The sequence below is a fragment of the Ruditapes philippinarum genome, unplaced genomic scaffold (assembly GCF_026571515.1).
Source record: "Ruditapes philippinarum isolate M1 unplaced genomic scaffold, ASM2657151v2 ctg126_1_1_1_1, whole genome shotgun sequence".
Lineage (NCBI taxonomy): Eukaryota > Metazoa > Mollusca > Bivalvia > Venerida > Veneridae > Ruditapes > Ruditapes philippinarum.
The window spans coordinates 924,574-943,649 of record NW_026858637.1 but is presented as its reverse complement, the minus strand read 5'-3'; the positions used below and the strand labels follow the sequence as shown (position 1 = coordinate 943,649).

Sequence of the window (19,076 nt, the reverse complement as noted above, 5' to 3'; positions counted from 1 at the left end):
TACTCTGGTATCAAAAGGGGTCATCTACTAATCATGACTAACCTCCATGCCAAATATGAAGACTGGGTCAAAGAAATCTCAAGTTATTAGACAGACAAGCTTTTTATAGTCAATGCCCCTGTGACCATGACCTTTGACCTGGTGACCTCAAAATCAACATGGATCATCTACTAACCATGACTAACCTCCATGCCAAATATGAAGACTGTTGGTCTAAGGAATCTAAAGTTATTGGGCGGACAAGCTTTTTATAGTCAAGGCCCCTGTGACCTTGACCTTTGACCTGGTGACCTAAATCAATAGGGATCATCTACTAATCATGACTAACCTCCATGCCAAATATGAAGACTGTGGGTCAAAGGAATCTTCAGTTATTGGGCGGACAAGCTTTTTGAAGTCAAGGCCCCTGTGGTCTTGGCCTTTGACGGGTAGGGGTCAACTACTAATCATGACTAACCTCCATGCCAAATATGAAGACTGTGGGTCAAAGGAATCTTAAGTTATTGGGCGGACAAGCTTTTCGAAGTCAAGGCCCCTGTGACCTTGACCTTTGATCTTGTGACCTCAAAATCAATAGGGGTCATCTACTAATCATGATTAACCTCCATGCCAAATATGAAGACTGTGGATCAAAGGAATCAAGTTATTGGGTGGACAAGCTTTTTGAAATCAAGGCCCCAGTGACCTTGACCTTTGACTTGGTGACCTCAAAATCAATACTAATCCTGACTAACCTCCATGCCAAATATGAAGACTGTGGGTCAAAGGAATCTTTAGTTATTGGGCGGTCAAGCTTTTTGAAGTCAAGGCCCCTGTGACTTTGACCTTTGAAGACTGTGGGTCAAAGGAATCTTAAGTTATTGGGGGAACAAGGTTTTTGAAGTCAAGGAACCTGTGACCTTTGACCTGGTGACCTCATAATCAATAAAGGTCATCTACAAATCATGACTAAATATGAAGACTGTAGGTCAAATGAATCAAGTTATTGGGCGGACAGGCTTTCTGAAAACAAGGCCCCTGTGACCTTGACCTTTGACCTGGTGACCTCAAAATCAATAGGGGTAATTTACTTATCCTGACTAACCTCCATGCCAAATATGAAGACTGTGGGTAAAAGGAATCTTAAGTTATTGGGCGGACAAGAAAAAACCGGCAGACGGCCTGACGGACAAGCTGATTTCAGTATACCCCTCTTACAACTTTGTTGTGCGGGGGTATAAAAATACCATGGAAAAGTTTTACACTAACAGATCAAATGGAGGACCGTAAGTATCAAATTTGGAGTAAATCAAACTTATTAGCTTCTTAGCCCTTGACTCACATTATTGGTAATTTTGTTAGAGAAACTTGCCATAAATGGGTACATGGAAGTGTTCAATTAAGGAAAAAAGAAAAGCAAAAAATGTCAACGACACATATATCCCCTTTCTAGCCCTTGACTCACATTACTGGTAATTTTGTTACAGATCTTGCCATAAATGGGTACATGGAAAAGTTCAAGTATGGATAAAAGAAAAATAATGAAGATTTTGTGATAAATAGTTTTCAAGATAATGACACATTTAAGGTCCCTGTGACCTAGACTGTGGGTCAAAGGAATCTTTAATTATTGGGCGGACAAGCTTTTTGAAGTCAAGGCCCTGTGACTTTAACCTTTGACCTGGTGACCCAAAATCAATAGGGGTCATCAAATAGTTATGACCAATCAATATTACAAATATGAAGATTTTGTGATAAATAGCTTTCAAAATAATGAGCGGAAACCATACTAACCATACTAACATTCAAGAACCCTGTGACCTTGACCTTTGACAAAGTGACCCAAAAATCAATAGGGGTTACTAACTTCTTATGATCAATCAGTATGTGAAATATGAAGACTTTGGGATAAATAGTTTTCAAGATAATCAGTGGAAACCATTCTTACAATTAAAGCCCCTGTAACCTTGACCTTTGAATTATCACTGAATGCGATTCATACCAACCCCCCCCCCCCCCCCCACCAATGTCCTTGACAACTTGGAAAGGTGGTTAAGGGAATAACTTTAGTGGCACAAATACATATACATAAAGAAAATTATCTCTCGTGAAAAAAAGACAAATCGTACAGGTAGTAGTATTTATATATATATTGTCAAATCATGTTTGTAACAGTTACAAACAAGAAATTGTAACAGAATTACCAATGTCCCCTGAATCGGGAAGTTTTATATGAAGCCTAAAATTGTGCTATTTCAAAAGATTGAGGCACAATCTCAGGACTTTAAGTCCAAAATTACAATCAATGCTAGATCTGCAAATGCAACTATAAATTTATTAAAGAAATAAAATGAAACACGGAATTTAAAAATTCATCAAGTTAAGCTTTGACCGCTAAGTGTGACATTGACCTTGGAGGTACAGGTGCAGGTGTTGTTCATGTCATATCGTCTTATTATTGTAACTATTTGTGCCAAGTATTTTAAAAATCCCTTGAGCTATGAAAAAGTTATGGACTCACAATATACCCTATAACAGACTATGTAAATCTTTGACCTCTACATGTGACCTTGACCTTGGAGGTAAGGACAGATGTGTTGTGCTTGACACATCATCTTATTATAGTGACTATTGTTGCATGTATTTAAAAAATCCTTGATCTATGAAAAAGTAATGGATCGGACACAAAATATACCCTGTAACAGACTATGTTAATCTTTGACCTCCAAGTGTGACCTTGACCTTGGACGTGGGTGACTGGTTGTTGCGCATGACACATCATCTCATTATTGTGAACAATTGTGGCAAGTATTTACAAAATCCCTTCAAAGAATGGACCGGACACGACATATACCCTCAAATAGACCTTGAATGAGCAAGTGCGTCCTTGACCCTGGAGGTAGGGGTCTTGTTGTTGCGCATGACACATTGTCTTATTATAACAAACATTTGTGCCAAGTTATTTGAGATTCTTTTTATAACTGACAAAGTTATGGACTGGACATGAAAGTGTGACAGTCAGATGGACGGACGTTCTCACAAAATGGTACTTATGTGACTTTTCCTTTGATCTTTTCGGACATTTTTAGTCACACAAGGCTAAAAAAAGACACACAAGTAAAATCAGAATGAATAGGATCAAACAGAATTTACTGTTGTCCATTGTTCTCCAAGTCACACAAGTACCTCTGGGTTTGTACAGACAGACAGACTATTACTATATCCCCCTTTTTTCTTCGAAAAGGCGAGGGACAATAACCTTTCAATTTTACCAATGTTCTAAAACAAACAAAAGGAGTGAAGTTAAGAAAATAGCATAATTATGAGAAAATGTAATTAAGAGTGGAAAAACTCTGCATACTGAGCTTACTTATGACCCTTCATATATTATTTAGTTTCAAGTCTAGTTTCAGAAACATTTAAGTATTAATGTTATATCAGAACATTTTCTAAGCCTAAAAGGGGCATAAGTTGTGTCATAATTAATGGAATTGTAGATTTTTCATCATCTGAGCTTGCTTGTAACCATTCATATAAATTTTAAGTTTCAAGTAAATATCTTTTCTGGTTTAAGAAATATTATAGTAGATAAATTTAAAGACATAAAAATGGACTTAACTTTGTCAAAATACAATACAAAGTTACCCCCCAACACTTTTTTTACAGTTATGAAACTTGACCTACATATCTTACTTGCAACACTTGGTATATTGAATTTTCAAATGATTATCTGTTCTAGCTTTAGAAATATTGAAGTACATGTAAAAATTTCAGAACAATTTTTAAGTCAAATATTTACCTTCAAGTGTGGCCTTGACTTTAAACTGGCACAAGGGTAAGATGAGTTCTGCACAATGCCTAGTTGGGATGAACATTTGAGTGAAGTTTGAAGAAAATTCTTCCATTAGTATAGAATTTATAGAGGGAACACAACATATTGTCCAATATATGATTGTATGTAAATTAAAAGACTTAAAAAGGGGCATAACTTTGTCAAAATGCAATAAAGAGTTATGAAACTTGACCTGCATATCTTAATTGTGACACTTTATATATATATATATTATATCTTAGGTTTCAGCAAATACCTTTTCTAGTTTCACTAATATATTTAAATACATCTTTAAATTTTTGACCTTCAAGGTGACCTTGATCCGGCAAAAGGAAAACATGGGTTCTGCACATTACCTTGTTGAGGTGAACATTTAAGCCAAGATTGAAGAAAAATCTTTCAATTAGAGTAGGACTTACAGAGCAGACACAACATACTGTCTAATATTTGATTCTTTTATATTTGACCTTCAATTGTGACCTTGACCTTGAGCTGACACATGGGCAACATAGGTTCTGCACATCCCCTTGTTAAGGTGAACATTTGAGCCAAGTTTGAAGACAATATTTCAATAAGTGTAGGACTTACAGAGTGGACACAACATACTGTCTTATATTTGATTGTTTGATATTTGACCTTCAATTGTGACCTTGACCTTGAGCTTACACATGGGAAACAAAGGTTCTGCACATCCCCTTGTTGATTTCAACATTTGAGCCAAGTTTGAAAATCCTTCAATTGGTATAGGATTTATAGAGCAGACACCATAATGGAGATGGACAGATGGGCCAACCGACCAATGGACAGACGCGACAAAGTGAATCCATTATAGACCCCCCATTTTGTGGTGGGGGTATAATGAAGACTTTGTAATAAATTGTAACCAAGATAAAAAGCAGAAATCATATTACCATTCAAGGCCCCTGTGACTCTGACCTTTGACGTAGTGACCCAAAAATCAATAGTTAAAAAATCAATCTACTAGTTATGACCAATCACCATGTGAAATACAACGACTTTGTAATGAACACATTTTAAGATATTCAACAGAAATCATTTTGACATTTCAGGCACCTGTGACCTTGACCTTTGACCTAGTGACCCCAAAATCAATAGGAATTATCTACTAGTTATGACCAATAAATATATTAAATATGAAGACTTTGTGAATATAAATCCAGACGGAAATACCCAGGTGCACAACTACACATGCTGATCAACATTCCTGTTTCATGACTCTAGATCAAATGCTTTTTGAGTTACATGCGACACAAAATAAAAATTTCAAAATTTTACTAAGTCAAGGGCAATAACTTTAAAAATACTAAACAAATCCAGACGAAAATACCCAGGTGCACAACTACACAGGCCGATCAACATTCCTGTAAAGTTTCATGACTCTAGGTCAAATACTTTTTGAGTAACATGCAACACAAGTTGAAAATTGCAAAATTTTACTAAGTCAAGGGCAATAATTCTAAAAAATACTACAAGAGCTGTCGGTAGGACAGCAACCCTCGACTATTGTTAGTGCTTGATAGTAAAAGAGCCTTGATAATGTAAAATTTTCAAAGTTAACAAAAGGGCTAAATTTTTCTTCAAATCCATGTTACAGTTATAGGTCATGGCAAGAGTCCTATTATGCTCTCAATCAATGCCAGATATCAATAGAATACAAAATAAGTCAATAGAATATGTAAATAAATGTAAATTCTAAGTTGAAAAAGGGGCAATATTTGTCAAAATGCATCATAGAATTACCCATAGTGTCTACAGGTTTAGGTCATGATGTGCAAAGTTGCAAAGCTTTATGTCAATGGACAAAATATTTGATCTATTACAAAACAAAAATTCTTAGTCGAAAAAGGGGCATAATTCTGTCAAAATGCTTGATACAGTTACATCCTCCTGTCTACATGTTGGAGCCATGCTGGTGAACAAGTGTGCAAAGTTTCAAAGTCATATGTCAATGGACTTTGAAAATATTTAAACTATTACAAAAACTGTAACGTAAATTCAAAGTCAAAAAAGGGGCATTATTCTGTCAAAATGCATGATACAGTTACCTCCTCCTGTCTACAGGTTGGGGTCATGATGGTGAACAAGTGTGCAAAGTTTCAAAGCCATATGTCAATGGACTTTGAAAATATTTGAACTATTACAAAAACTTTAACGTAAATTCTAACTCGAAAAAGGGGCATAGTTCTGTCAAAATGCTTGATACAGTTACCTCCTCCTGTCTACAGGTTGGGGTCATGATGGTGAACAAGTGTGCAAAGTTTCAAAGCAATATGTCAATAACAGCATGAACAAGCAAAATTTGGACATTTAACCTTGAAGGTCAAGGTCATTTATGGATGAGGGTCAAGGTTAGTGTAGTCTAATGAAAGATCTTGTCCCAAGGGTTGTTGTGGCCAAGTATGAAGACAATACACCAAGAAATAAAAAAGTTAGGATCCAGATACAAGTTGTGGATGGCAACTGCATTGGCAACGGCAACGCCGCCGCGACTATAGCAATACCTCTCCTTTTTTTTTCAAAAAAAAAAAAAAGTCGAGCTAAAAAGGGGCATAATTCTGTCAAAAAACTTGATACAGTTACCATCTCCTGTCTACAGGTTGGGGTCATGATGGTGAACAAGTGTGCAAAGGTTCAAAGCCATATGTCAATGGACTTTGAAAATATTTGAACAATTACAAAAACTTTAACATAAGTGGTAACGCCGACGCTCGGGTGACTACAATAGCCCTACTTATTCTTATCGAATAGTCAAGCTAATAAATATCCAGACACAAATACCCAGGTGCACAACTACACATGCTGATCAACATTCCTGTAAAGTTTCATGACTCTCGGTCAAATACTTTTTGAGTTATGTGCGACACAAAAGAGAACGGACAGACGGATGGATGGACGGACAAGGGTAATTCTAAATGCCCGCCACTAAAATGGGGGCACAAAAATTACAACACTTAAATAGTAACATAGGAACAGAAATTGAACTTTGCCATAATGCAGTTGAGTAGTGAATTTGGTAGGCAAGATCATATTTCAGGCTGTCAAACGAAAGACATTGTGCAGAAGTGTCTCATGTTCAGATACAAAGGTGAGCACAAGGCCTAAATTTCATGACTGTACATCAAAGGACAAGACAGTAGGTCACTTTGTCAAAATCTAGGTCAGCTGATATCAAAATTCAATTTACATCTTAAAGCTAATCTCCCACATAAAACGGGTCTAAAAACATTAACATATTTGTTTACAGTTATTAAATATGCATAGAAGTAGAAGTAAAATTTGTAGTTTTCACAAGCTGTGACTTTATATTTCACTTGACAATTTTGACCATAGGGCTGTAATTTGAGCAATCTTAGAAGAGGACCAGACAATGCCTTATGCAAACAAGAGATAGGGGTCTGGTTTTTGCGCATGACATATTGTCTAATTATAATAAACATTTGTGCCAAGTTATTTCAAATTCCTTTCATAAATGACAAAGTTATGGACTGGACACGAAAGTGTGACGGACGGACATAGGGACGGAGCATATTTCTATATTCCCCTATCTTCTTCGAAAAGGCGGGGGACAAATATCTTTACTCTAGGCCCTGCGAGTCTTTATAAGATGATTCTTTAAAAATTCATTCTTAATTTCTGCATGAAATCAAATTCTTTGAATAACAGTTAAAGCCCTTCATCCAAAGAACAATCCTGCCAAGTTTGGTTGAAATTGGACAAGTGGTTTTTCACAAGAAGATTTTTTAAGGCCAATTTATAATCTGTATCACACACACGCATGAACATACACTCTAATTGACCCCTTAATAAACCTAAAGCAAGAGGACCTCCCTTGGCATGTTTGAATTAAACATGAAATACATCAACTTAAAAATAAAAACCCTATGAGCAAAAATGTTTGAATATATTTGACCTTGACCCTAGAGACCCCTTACTCCACAAAAGACCATAAAAAGTATCCACCTACCAAATGTGAAAGATATCATTAAATAAATGAAGTTATTAGGGGAAATTTAAAATACATACTTGCCGAAATAGGTTTACCATACAAGGCCCTATTTTCTGTGATAAAAAGGAAAATGACTGGGAAAACAATTATATAACTTTGCAATATCATGCACTTTGTATTAATAATTCAGTGTGGAATTTATGAAGCCATAAGTAAAGAAAGAACTTAAGAAATATCCATCTTGCCAGTTAAGGTTAACAATATCCATTTTCAAAGTGCAGAAAAGGGCAATAACTTTGTAAAAATGGAAGCCATACTTTTGTAACTTACTTTGTATTGATAAGAGTGTGAATTATAAAGCCATTGGTACAGGTCGAACTTAAGAAAAGTCTAACATGTTATTTCACGTTAACCTCAAACAGACAGACAAAAGGACAGTTCAATTAATATAATTATGTCCAGGGGCATAATAAAGAGAACCTGGATTGTCACCTGAGAAATAGGTCAAAAGGTCAAATTTGCACAATTTGAAAACAAGGGACAGCTAAATCTGAAAAAATTGTGTACACTGTCACCAAAGAAATGTTTGTGTAAAATTATTTCAAAACTGAACCAGTGGTTAAGATGTTCCTTAGATGTTGTTGTTTTCTAATTTTAACTCTGGCAGCTATTTCATTAAACAGTTCAGCTTGTCATTAAGTGAAAGGTGAGCTAATAAAAAGATGTTAGAAAAAAAATCAAGAGGGCCATGATGGCCCTGAGGTCGCTCATCTGTATTTAGGCCCCCGAAGCGGGACCAGTTTAAATCCCAGGGCTTTTATTTGAACAAACTTGGAAATAAGACACCCATTAGAAGATGTTTCATGATGTTAAGTTTTTGCTATGCACATATAAGGAAAAACAATGACCTTCCCCCCCCCCCACCTGGCAGATTGGGTATTTTAAAAGAAACTTTTTTAAGTTTTTACTATACACATATAGTAAAAAACAATGACACCCCTGGGGCAGGGCCAGTTTTGACCCAAGGGCTTTTATTTGAACAAACTTTGTAGACACTTATTAGAAGATGTTTCATGCTTAATATCTAACTCTAGCTATTTGGGTCTTTTCAAAGAAGATTTTTTTAAGTGTTTGCTATACACATATAAGGAAATCAATGACCCCCCAGGACGGGGCCAATTTTGACCCCAGGGCTTTAATTTGAACAAACTTGGTAGACACTCACCAGACGATGTTTCATGCAAAATATCTAAGCTCTAGCGCTTTGGGCTCTTTAAAAGAAGATATTTAAGGTTTTTTCTTTCGGCTGCCATTGGCAACCAGAGTTCTGTATGGAATTAAATTCTTTGAACAATTTTTAAAAGTGACCACCAAAGGAACATTGCTGTGAAGTTTGGATGAAATTGGCTTAGGGGTTTATGAGGAGATGACATTTGAAGCAAAAATTTCCGGACTGACGGACGCTGGACGCACAGATGCCAGACGAAAAGCAATCACAAAAGCTCACCCTGTCACTTTTTTTTAAGTTTCTACTATATATTTATAAAGAAAATCAATGACCCCTGGCACCAGGCCTACTTTGATCCAAGGGCATTTATTTAAACAAACCTGGTGGACATCTATTAGAATATGTTTCATGCCAAATACCTTATCTATAGCGGTTTTGGATTGTCACAAGAAGATTTTTAAGTTTTTACTATATGCATATAAGGAAAATCAATGACACCCTGGGGCAGGGGTCAATTTTGACCCTAGGGCTTTCATTTAAACAAACTCTGTGGACATCCACTAGCCAAATATCCAAGCTCTACCTTTTTTGGATTTTCACAAGAAGTATTTTTAAGTTTTTACTATAGTGTATATATCATTATTAGGAAAATCAATGACCCTGGGGCGGGGTCAATTTTGACCCCAAGGTTTAGTATCAGAACAAACTTGGTAGACATCCACTTAACGATCTTTTATGCAAAATATCTAAGCTCTAGCTCTTTTGGATTGTCACAAGAAGATTTTGTTAAGTTTTTACTATATACATATATATCAAGAGTGTAGGACAAAAGCCCTCCCGGACAAAAGCCCTCCCGTTAAAAAGTGACAAGGCGGACAAAAGCCCTCCCGTGAAAAGGACAAGGCGGACAAAAGCCCTCCCGTGAAAATGACAGGGCGGACAAATGCCCTTCCGTGAAAATAATCGGGCGGACAAAAGCCCTCTCGCAGCAAATACATATATGTACGTTGAATAGTTTATATTTTCTTTTCAATGCACTCAACATATTAAAATTGTAATCACGAATATATTTGTTTTCCATTGGCATAACCGTGTTTGTAAGGTATGGGCTTGGGCACATTCCTGAGAGACATCTGAATAATAAGTGCTAAAAAATCTGTAAGTGCATATTTATTAACATAGATATGAAGGATTTCTCCTATTTGAAGTTAATATTAATAGAGTAATAAATGATGAAAAAAATTTAAAATCATCTAACTCAAAAGTTAAACACATTTATAATGTGCCTTGAAATGAGTCAATTACTTTTAAAAGTGACTTTGTTTTTAACGACATTCGTGTAAAAAAGTACCTTGTTAAACATTTCAAGATAAAAGGTGGTTCTAGCTCATACACCTACTTAGGCCAATTGAAAACAACAAGAAATATATGTAACAATATTAATATGTTGAGTGTTTTGAAAAAAAACCACAGATATTCAACATACATATTTATATTGTTAGGGGAGGGCTTTTGTTCGCCTTGTTATTTTCACGGGAGGACTTTTGTCCGCCCAGTCATGGGAGGGCTTTTGTCCGCTCTGTTACTTTCACGGGAGGGCTTTTGTCCGCCCTGTCATTTTCACGGGAGGGCTAATTTGTCCGCCTTGTCATTTTTTGACGGGAGGGCTTTTGTAAGGGAGGGCTTTTGTCTGTTTCCCATATATCAATGACCCCTAAGTTGGGGCCAATTTTAAGATGTGTCAGGCTAAATATCTTATCTATAGTGCTTTTGGATTGTCACAAGAAGATTTTTTAGGTTTTTACTATATACATAATATAGGAAAATCAATGACCCCTTGGGCAGGACCCCAGGGATTTTATTTGAACAAACTAGACTGACCCAGTTGGGCAGGACCCCAGGGATTTTATTTGAACAAACTAGACATCTATTAGAAGATGTTTCATGCAAATATCCAAGTTCTACCTTTTTTAGATTTTTACAAGAAGATTTTTTCAGTTTTTACTATATACATATAAGGTAAATCAATGACGCCTGGGCAGGCCAATTTTGACCTAAGGGCTTTTATTTGAACAAACTTGGTAGACATTTCATGCCTAAGCTCTAGCTCTTTTGTTTTATTACAAGAAGATTTTTTTAAGATTTGTTGCAACCAGAGCTCTTTTTGAAAATTAATTCTTTGAACAACTTTGGTAGATAGTTACGCAAGAATCATCCCTGCAAAGTTTCAACAAACTTAGCCATGTGGTTTAGGAGAAGTTGTTTTCAGAAATTGTTTAAGCACACACAGACGCATGGATGGACGGACATACCAACATTTGATATTTAAGAGGCAAATAAGCTCATTAACTACACCTGGAGTGGATATAAGTCCATAAGCTCATAAAAACAAATAGCTCACAATATGAATTTTATGAGTTTTTGTTCTTTATCTAACAACATAATGAAGCTCATTACTCTCATATGTTCGTTCGGACAGACAATGGACAACGGACAATGAGCCATCACAAAAGCTCACCTTGAGGACATCGTCCAAATGTTTCTTCAGACTGGAAGATGGATGGAGAGTAAACCTAAAGTCCCCACCAATTAAACCAGTAGGGGACATATAAAAATTTTGCTTTATAAAAAAACTAATATGTCTTACAAGCTCACAAGAGAGATAATTTTTCAAACACAGTAACCAGGGTTATCATTTATTTTATGAATTACTTGTATAAAAGCAAGCAAAATGGACCACTGAATTTCCAAATAATTTGTTTAATATGTCTAAGGCACTGCTTACTGATTAGTTCCAACTTTGTACCCTTCATGACTTTTGCTAACAAGCATTTGATAGTATTGCAGGCAATACAGTAGTCCCCTACCTGTCCCTCAAAAAGTTCTTTAATTGTCATACACTCCTGTGTATTGCCATTTATAATGAATTTGAGGATGAAGTCTGTATTTGAAAATATCGACCACAAAACATAATAAAATAAGTTTGTCTATATCACAGTAATGTGTTAAGTTTCCATGCTTAGTAAGGAAATTATGTTTATACAACCTTGTCATATTATTACGATGTGGGATTTTAAAGTAAATCCTATAAGGAATGAAGAAGTTGGAGTGAAAATACCAGTTTCTCGAAAAAAATCTAAGTTCAAGGGGACATAATTCTGGAAATAGTCTTGCTAGAGTATTTAACCTTCTCAAAAATGTCGAGTGATAATAAGAAACATATATATGAAGTTTTGAAGTAGATACATTAGGAAATAAAGAAGTTATTTAAAAAAGACAACATTTTTTCCCCTAAAAAATCTAAGTTCAAGGGAGGTAATACTGATATTTTTTGTGCTAGAGTTATAAACCTTGTCACATATGATGTGGTTGATGACCAGAAACTTATATTTAAAGTTTGAAGTAAACACCTTAAGAAATAAAGAACATATAGTGAAAAAGCTGAAAAATTTAAATCAGAAATCTTGAAATTCAGGCTATTTGTTGCCATAGCAACCAGAATTTTCAACATAAGAAGAAAAGAAAAAGATGTGCATAATCTCCAGACTGCCATCTACCCATATTTCAAGTTTCATAAAAATATTTTCAGTACTTTTTGAGTTATCACTGGATCCAGTTTATGTGTTAAATTTGCCATATTTTCAGACTATTTGTTGCCATAGCAACCAGAATTTTCAACATAGGAAGAAAAAAAGAAGACGTGCATAATCTCCATACTGCCATCTATCCATATATCAAGTTTCATAAAAATATTTTCAGTACTTTTTGCGTTATCGCGGGATCCAGTTTTGTGGACGGATGGACTGACAGACAGACGGACAGACAGACGGACAGACGGATGGAGGGTAAACCTAAAGTCCCCTCCGGTTAAACCGGTAGGGGACTAATAAGCAATACAGGGCTTTTGGAAAGTGTGTGTTAAAGATAAAATTAATCTTCATTTTTCTTACATTTCAAAGGATGTGAAGTAATATGTGTCTCCTTCTTGACAACCAAAGAAATAAACAAAAGGAGTAAAACTACTGTCAAATCACAATTATCAAACAAATTATACAAAAGTTCATATCACAATAAAATAGTTTTATTTCAAAGTTATACAAAGGTGTTTCAGCTACACAAACTCTTAACAATCAAACAATTTCTTTTGAAGAGAAAAGATAAAGCAAGAATCAAAAGTCTCAAGGATGAATGAAATTTTATCTTTCATTTCTTAATAAAAAGAGAAAGGTTCAACAACTGTGATTTTATCATTTTCAAGGCTATTCATATGTTTTTGTAAGATTAAAAATGAATATTAACCTTTTTCTTATATAGACTGTTAATATAAATTATTAATAATATAGATTGTTCACCTTTATTTATGAAAAGTTTATGCTACATGCACTACAGGATTTCTTCAGAACAGACTTATTATTACCAAATGAAGCTGTTAATTCTTTTCTTTATCTTAAATCAATAATGGTTTTCTAATTATTTCAATCAATTTTGAACATTGCAATTTTAATAAGATGAAATGTTTTCAGTATTCTAAGTTTTATGTTGAGACCTTTTATAATGTTTAACAAGAGCACTAGGCGGAGCATTATATGCCCGAAAGTGCTTTTTTTGTTAGTAAGGATGAAACATTTGTAAGACAAGGGAATTAAATACAGTATTACCTCCTTCAAAAAAGCAATCCTCCTTTATAGCTGAAGAACCTTCATATATATATATATATATTACCTTAAAATCAATAGGTGTCATGTATAAGACATGGCTGTTTATCCTATAAAATTTTACATCTGAAGGTTGATTAATACTTTAGTTATTGAGTGGAAATTGTTTTCAGTTTTAAGGTAATAGTGACCTTGACCTTTGATCTTGTGACCCAAAAATCAATAGGGGTCTTCTACCCAAACAGACAATCATATATGAAGTTTGAATACTGTGGGCCAAATGGAACTTAAGTCATGCTCAGGAAACCATTTTCAGTTTTAAGGTAATAATGACCTTGACCTTGTGATCCCAAAATCGATAGGGGTCACCCAATATGGACAATCATCCTATGAAGTTTGAATACTGTGGGCCAAATGGAACTTAAGTTATGCTCTGCAAACCATTTTCAGTTTTAAGGTAATAGTGACCTTTGACCTTGTGTCCCCAAAATCAATAGGGGTTTTCTACCCAATATGGACAATCATCCTATGAAGTTTGAATACTGTGGGCCAAATTGCTAACGGACTGACGAACAGATAGACACCAGGGGGTATTACAAAATATGCCAAAAATTCTTTCAGGCATATAAAAATTGGGCTAACATGAAAGTTTTTGCACAAAGACAAAAACAACAATGTCACAGAGATCAAAAAAGCTTGACTTTTTCTACAAAACAGACCAGCTAATAATATGATTCAATTAAACTGTACTTCCGAAATTGATACATTTAATATTTATATTAGAAGTGTGCATAAAATAACATAACATACAAAAATTAAAAGCCTCAATGGGAGAAAACATCTTTGTCAATTTTCACAATTACTGTGCAGCAGCATCAAGGGCAACTTTTAATATTTGAAGGAAAAATGTTTGATATACTAGGACCAGAGACATAGATAACAGAGATAAGCAGCTCCTATATACACAATTGAAATATCACTCATGCCTATCAAAAAGTGACAAATTAGGTATTTTGTAGCAAATTAAACTTAATGGATGTACATTTGTATGTATATACCATTTGAAACATAAATCTTTTATCTATTGCTGCATGTTAAACGTTAAAAAAACTTTCCATGCCTTTTACTTAGAAAAACATGGCAGAATATACCCATTGAGCCAGTTTGTTGTCATATGAATAATTTTGTAACAAAAATTATTAAGTAGTTCTCTTTACAAATTGAAGTGACATTTATTTAAATGGGAACTGAAAATATTAATAATACCTGCAGCCATAGACCAATGCATAAGCTTTCAGAAAATGCATTATTTTAATGATTTTGATATCTGGTTTATAAGTATTACTTACTACAAGTTTTAAGTTTAGCAGGCACACATGATATTTTAACTGGCTAGGATGTTGCCTTTCTCTGTTATCTATGTCTCTGACTAGGACAGTGAACTTCTTAAATGACTTACTCCAGAGCATGTGCTATTTGAGCCCTTTTTTTAGATATGTTCACACCATTTTGAAATTCAAGTTCTATATTTTTATTATAGCTTAACAAGCTTTAAAGTGTATCTATTAAATCTCATTTATTATTTTTTTCTTGTATAGCATTAGTTGTTTTAAACTTCTCAAAAGTCTGTGTAATCTAGATTTATTCTGCAAGTTTTTTTTTCTTTTAAAATCATGCATTCAAACCTAAAAAATCTGTCAAGTGTTTGTTATTAATGTACATTTATTGATTTCAGAACAATCACTATAAAATCACACAAATATTTGGTCCAACAGCTATGTTTGAATAGCCAGTGTTCACAGTGATAAATCTTGTACACTTTCTCTAATTGAACTTGCATTTGGAGAAATCCATCTCTGGGTGAGCTTTCATAAACCTGTAAAAAAACAGAAGGTGTAAAATTATTTATTTAAAAATTTAAGTATAAAGAAATAATAATATTCTTAAAGCAAGAGCTGATAGACAGCATACTTAACTAATATTTAAGGTATGACCACCCTTACAGGAACTATAAGGTTTTGGACACAGGAAAGTATGAAAAATGAACAAAGGGCAAAAAGTCAAAAATTAGGCAAGACAGAGTTATGTTTTTTTTTCACTGCACTTCTATTCAATGAGATCTATCTATCTACAAAGTTTTGTGATGATATCTCTTATAGTTCAGAGTTATGTCTCGGGTAAAATTCAAAGTGTAACAAGAGGACCATGATGGCCCTGAAATTGCTCACCTGTATAGTAGGCCCCTGGGCCAATGCCAATTTTAAACCAGGGACTTTTATTTGAACAAACTTAGTAGACAGCCATAAGATGTTTCATGATAAATATCTAAACTCTAACCCTTTGGGGTTTTTATACAAAATTTTTTAAGTATATATAAGAAAAAACAATGACCCCCTACCCCACGGGAGTGGCCAATTTTGACCCCAGGGCTTTTATTTGAATGAATTTTGTAGAAACTCGCTAAAAGATATTTCATGCTTAGTATCTAAACTCTAGCTCTTTGGGGTGTTTTTATAAAGAGATTTTTTACATATATAAGGAAAATCAATGACTCCTTGGGTGGGGCCAATTTTAACCAAAGGGCCCTTATTTGAATAATCTTTATGTCTAACTCAATAGAAGATGTTTCATGCTAAATATCTTAGCTCTAGCTCTTTGGGGTTTTTAAAAGAAGATTTTTAAGTTTTTACTATATACATATAGGGAAAAACAATGACCCCCTGGGCGGGCCAATTTTGACCCCAGGGCTTTTATTTGAACAAATTTCATAGACACCCACTAGTAGATGTTTCATGCTTAATACCTAAGCTCTAGCTATTTGGGGTTTTTAAAAGAAGATTTTTCAAGCTTTTACTAAATACAAATCAGGAAAATCAATGACCCTGGGGCCAGGTCCAATTTTGACCCCAGGGCATTTATTTGAACAAACTTGGTAGACACTGACTAGGTGATGTTTCATGCCAAATATTTAAGCTCTAGCTCTTGCGGTTTTCTAAAAGACAATTCTTTCAGTGTAACTTCCGAATTCTGGAACTTCTAAAATCCAGAAACTTCTAAAGTCTGAACATTTTTCAGGGTCACGAAATTCCTCCTTCTGTTTTCTATGTAAAAGATACCTCTGAATTCCGGAACTTCTAAATTCTGAATTCAGAACAATTTTCTGGTAAAATTTGGGTTATATCAATTCAAATTTACTTCCAAAATCTGGATATTTAGAAAGGTGTGATAGAAGAATTTAGGACAAAACCCCACCAGTTAAAACCCCACCACTCAAAATTTTATAGAGTGGACAAAACCCCAACTATAAATTTTATTGGCCACTGTATCCGCTTAAACTAAGTACAATGAAGGAAAGTAGACTCAACTGAATAAACTAGAAATGTGCTTTACAAAATGCGCTATTTTTAATCATTAATTAATGAAAATGTGCTATATTCTTGGTTAATAGTAAGTAGTTTATTTTCTATATAAATAAATTGAAGTAATGAATTTGAGGAAACTAATAATAATGAATAATTCAAGGTCATAAATGTGGCACAGTCTCAAATAAATGACTACTCTTTGATGTTGATTTAACAGTTTGTAAATTGTTTGTATAATCTCATTCATTGTATTATATTGCTATTGAAATAAATGCTATATGCTATAATCATCATGTTTTGTTCTTTAGTGATTTGGATGTGAAGTGGTGGGGTTTTGTCCGAATCCCGGACAATCCCCCTCCCGGACGATTCCCCTTCCATATTATTTTCACAACCCGGACATTTCCCCTCTCGTTATTTTAATAGGGTGGACTTTTCCCCTCCCGTTAATTTTATGGGACGGACAATTCCCCTCCCGTTATTTTAGCAGAGCGGACAATTCCCCTCCCGTTTTTTTTCACAGAGCGGAACGTGACATTATACGGCCCTTAATCATAGCCGCCACTGCGTATAAAAAAATCTATAAACATTCTTATTAAAGATGACAGTTTTTACTCTTAACAACAAACTGTTAAAGATCGGAACCTTTAAGAATCATTATTTCACAAAGGTGACATTATACCGCCTTTAATCATTGCCGCCGCTGCTTAAGATAAACAAACTGTCAATAAAAAATATTTAATCAATGCTGCCCTTAATTAAATGTGTCCTTGATTGCAAAACCAATTATTTATAATTATATTACCGCAGCAGAAATGTATTGACTAAATAAAGATTATTTTAACAAAAAAATGCGTTTTGTTTTGTTTATATTCATGTCAATATAGACAAGCAAAATGTATTTAAAGTCGATTAAAAATACCTTTCAAATAAACAATATAACATATATATGTCCAACAGCCACGGGAGGGAACTTGTCCGCTTTGACAACAGCAGGAGGGGAATTGTCCGCTCTGCTAAAACAACGGGAGGGGAATTGTCCGCCCTGTAAAATTAACGGGAGGGGAATTGTCCGCCGTAAAATAATAAAGGGAGGGGAAATGTCCGGGTTGTGAAAAAACATTCAAATTTACTGGGAGGGGAATCGTCCGGGAGGGGAATTGTCCGGATACCGAATCGTCCACTCTGTAAAATTTAGTGGTGGGGTTTTGTCCACTCTATAAAATTTAGTGGTGGGGTTTTGTCCACTCTAAAAAAATTTGAGTGGTGGGGTTTTAACTGGTGGGGTTTTGTCCGTCTTCCGTGATAGAATATTACAATTGAGATTGTAAAAACCTTCAAAATGTCAGTATCTTCCAATTAGCAGCAAACCATTTATTTTGACACCTATTACAATCACAACTTGTCAAGCTGTCAAACACTTGATTAAAGTGTGATAATAAAAAATGAGAAATTAAAGGAACTCCACTGAGGTTAATAAGCCTAAAACATGAAATTGTTCGCATAGATCAACATGAGCACTTGAAACAGAAATATTGATAAAATGTAACTAAGAAATATAGAGAAAATACATTTAAACCCGTATGTTTGTGCTATTCTCTGTCCGCTTTGAGTGCTTTTCAATTTTGGGTCATTTTTCACTATTATAACTAGAACTATCACTAAATGTGATTAATACCCCCACAAGACTGCTTGGGAAATGAGGATGTCACTAGTAACACAATATCTTGTAAAATAATTGAAATATAGAGTTATGGTTGTGGGGAATTAAAGATAGTTGTGGTTCTTGTATATTGCATTTCCTTTCAATGTGGTTGGCCATTGATGAAGTTTTATTGAATTACTCTGTAATAAGTCCAGAAAGACAAAGAAAAGGAACAAAGGGCAATAACTCTATAAATACTGAAGATGGAGTTATAGTTCTTGTGCACTGCACTTCCTCTTTTTGTGCTTGACCATTGTATGAACTTGTTTTGAATTTCAACCAGTACATTTTAAGTTATGCTCCAGACAAGGAAAAGTATCAAAGGGCAGTAACTCTGTATTTTGTCAA

General features: G+C 34.7%; 1 protein-coding gene across 1 annotated transcript in view; it reads right to left on the bottom strand.

The window, feature by feature from the left end:
• Positions 1 to 13,071: 13,071 nt before the first annotated feature.
• Positions 13,072 to 19,076, bottom strand: part of LOC132753805 (nuclear migration protein nudC-like) — an 86,800-nt gene continuing 80,795 nt past the window's right edge. The window contains 1 exon segment of the mRNA XM_060744336.1: positions 13,072 to 15,537. Coding sequence (XP_060600319.1) covers positions 15,486 to 15,537 — 52 coding nt within the window. The 3' untranslated portion in view covers positions 13,072 to 15,485.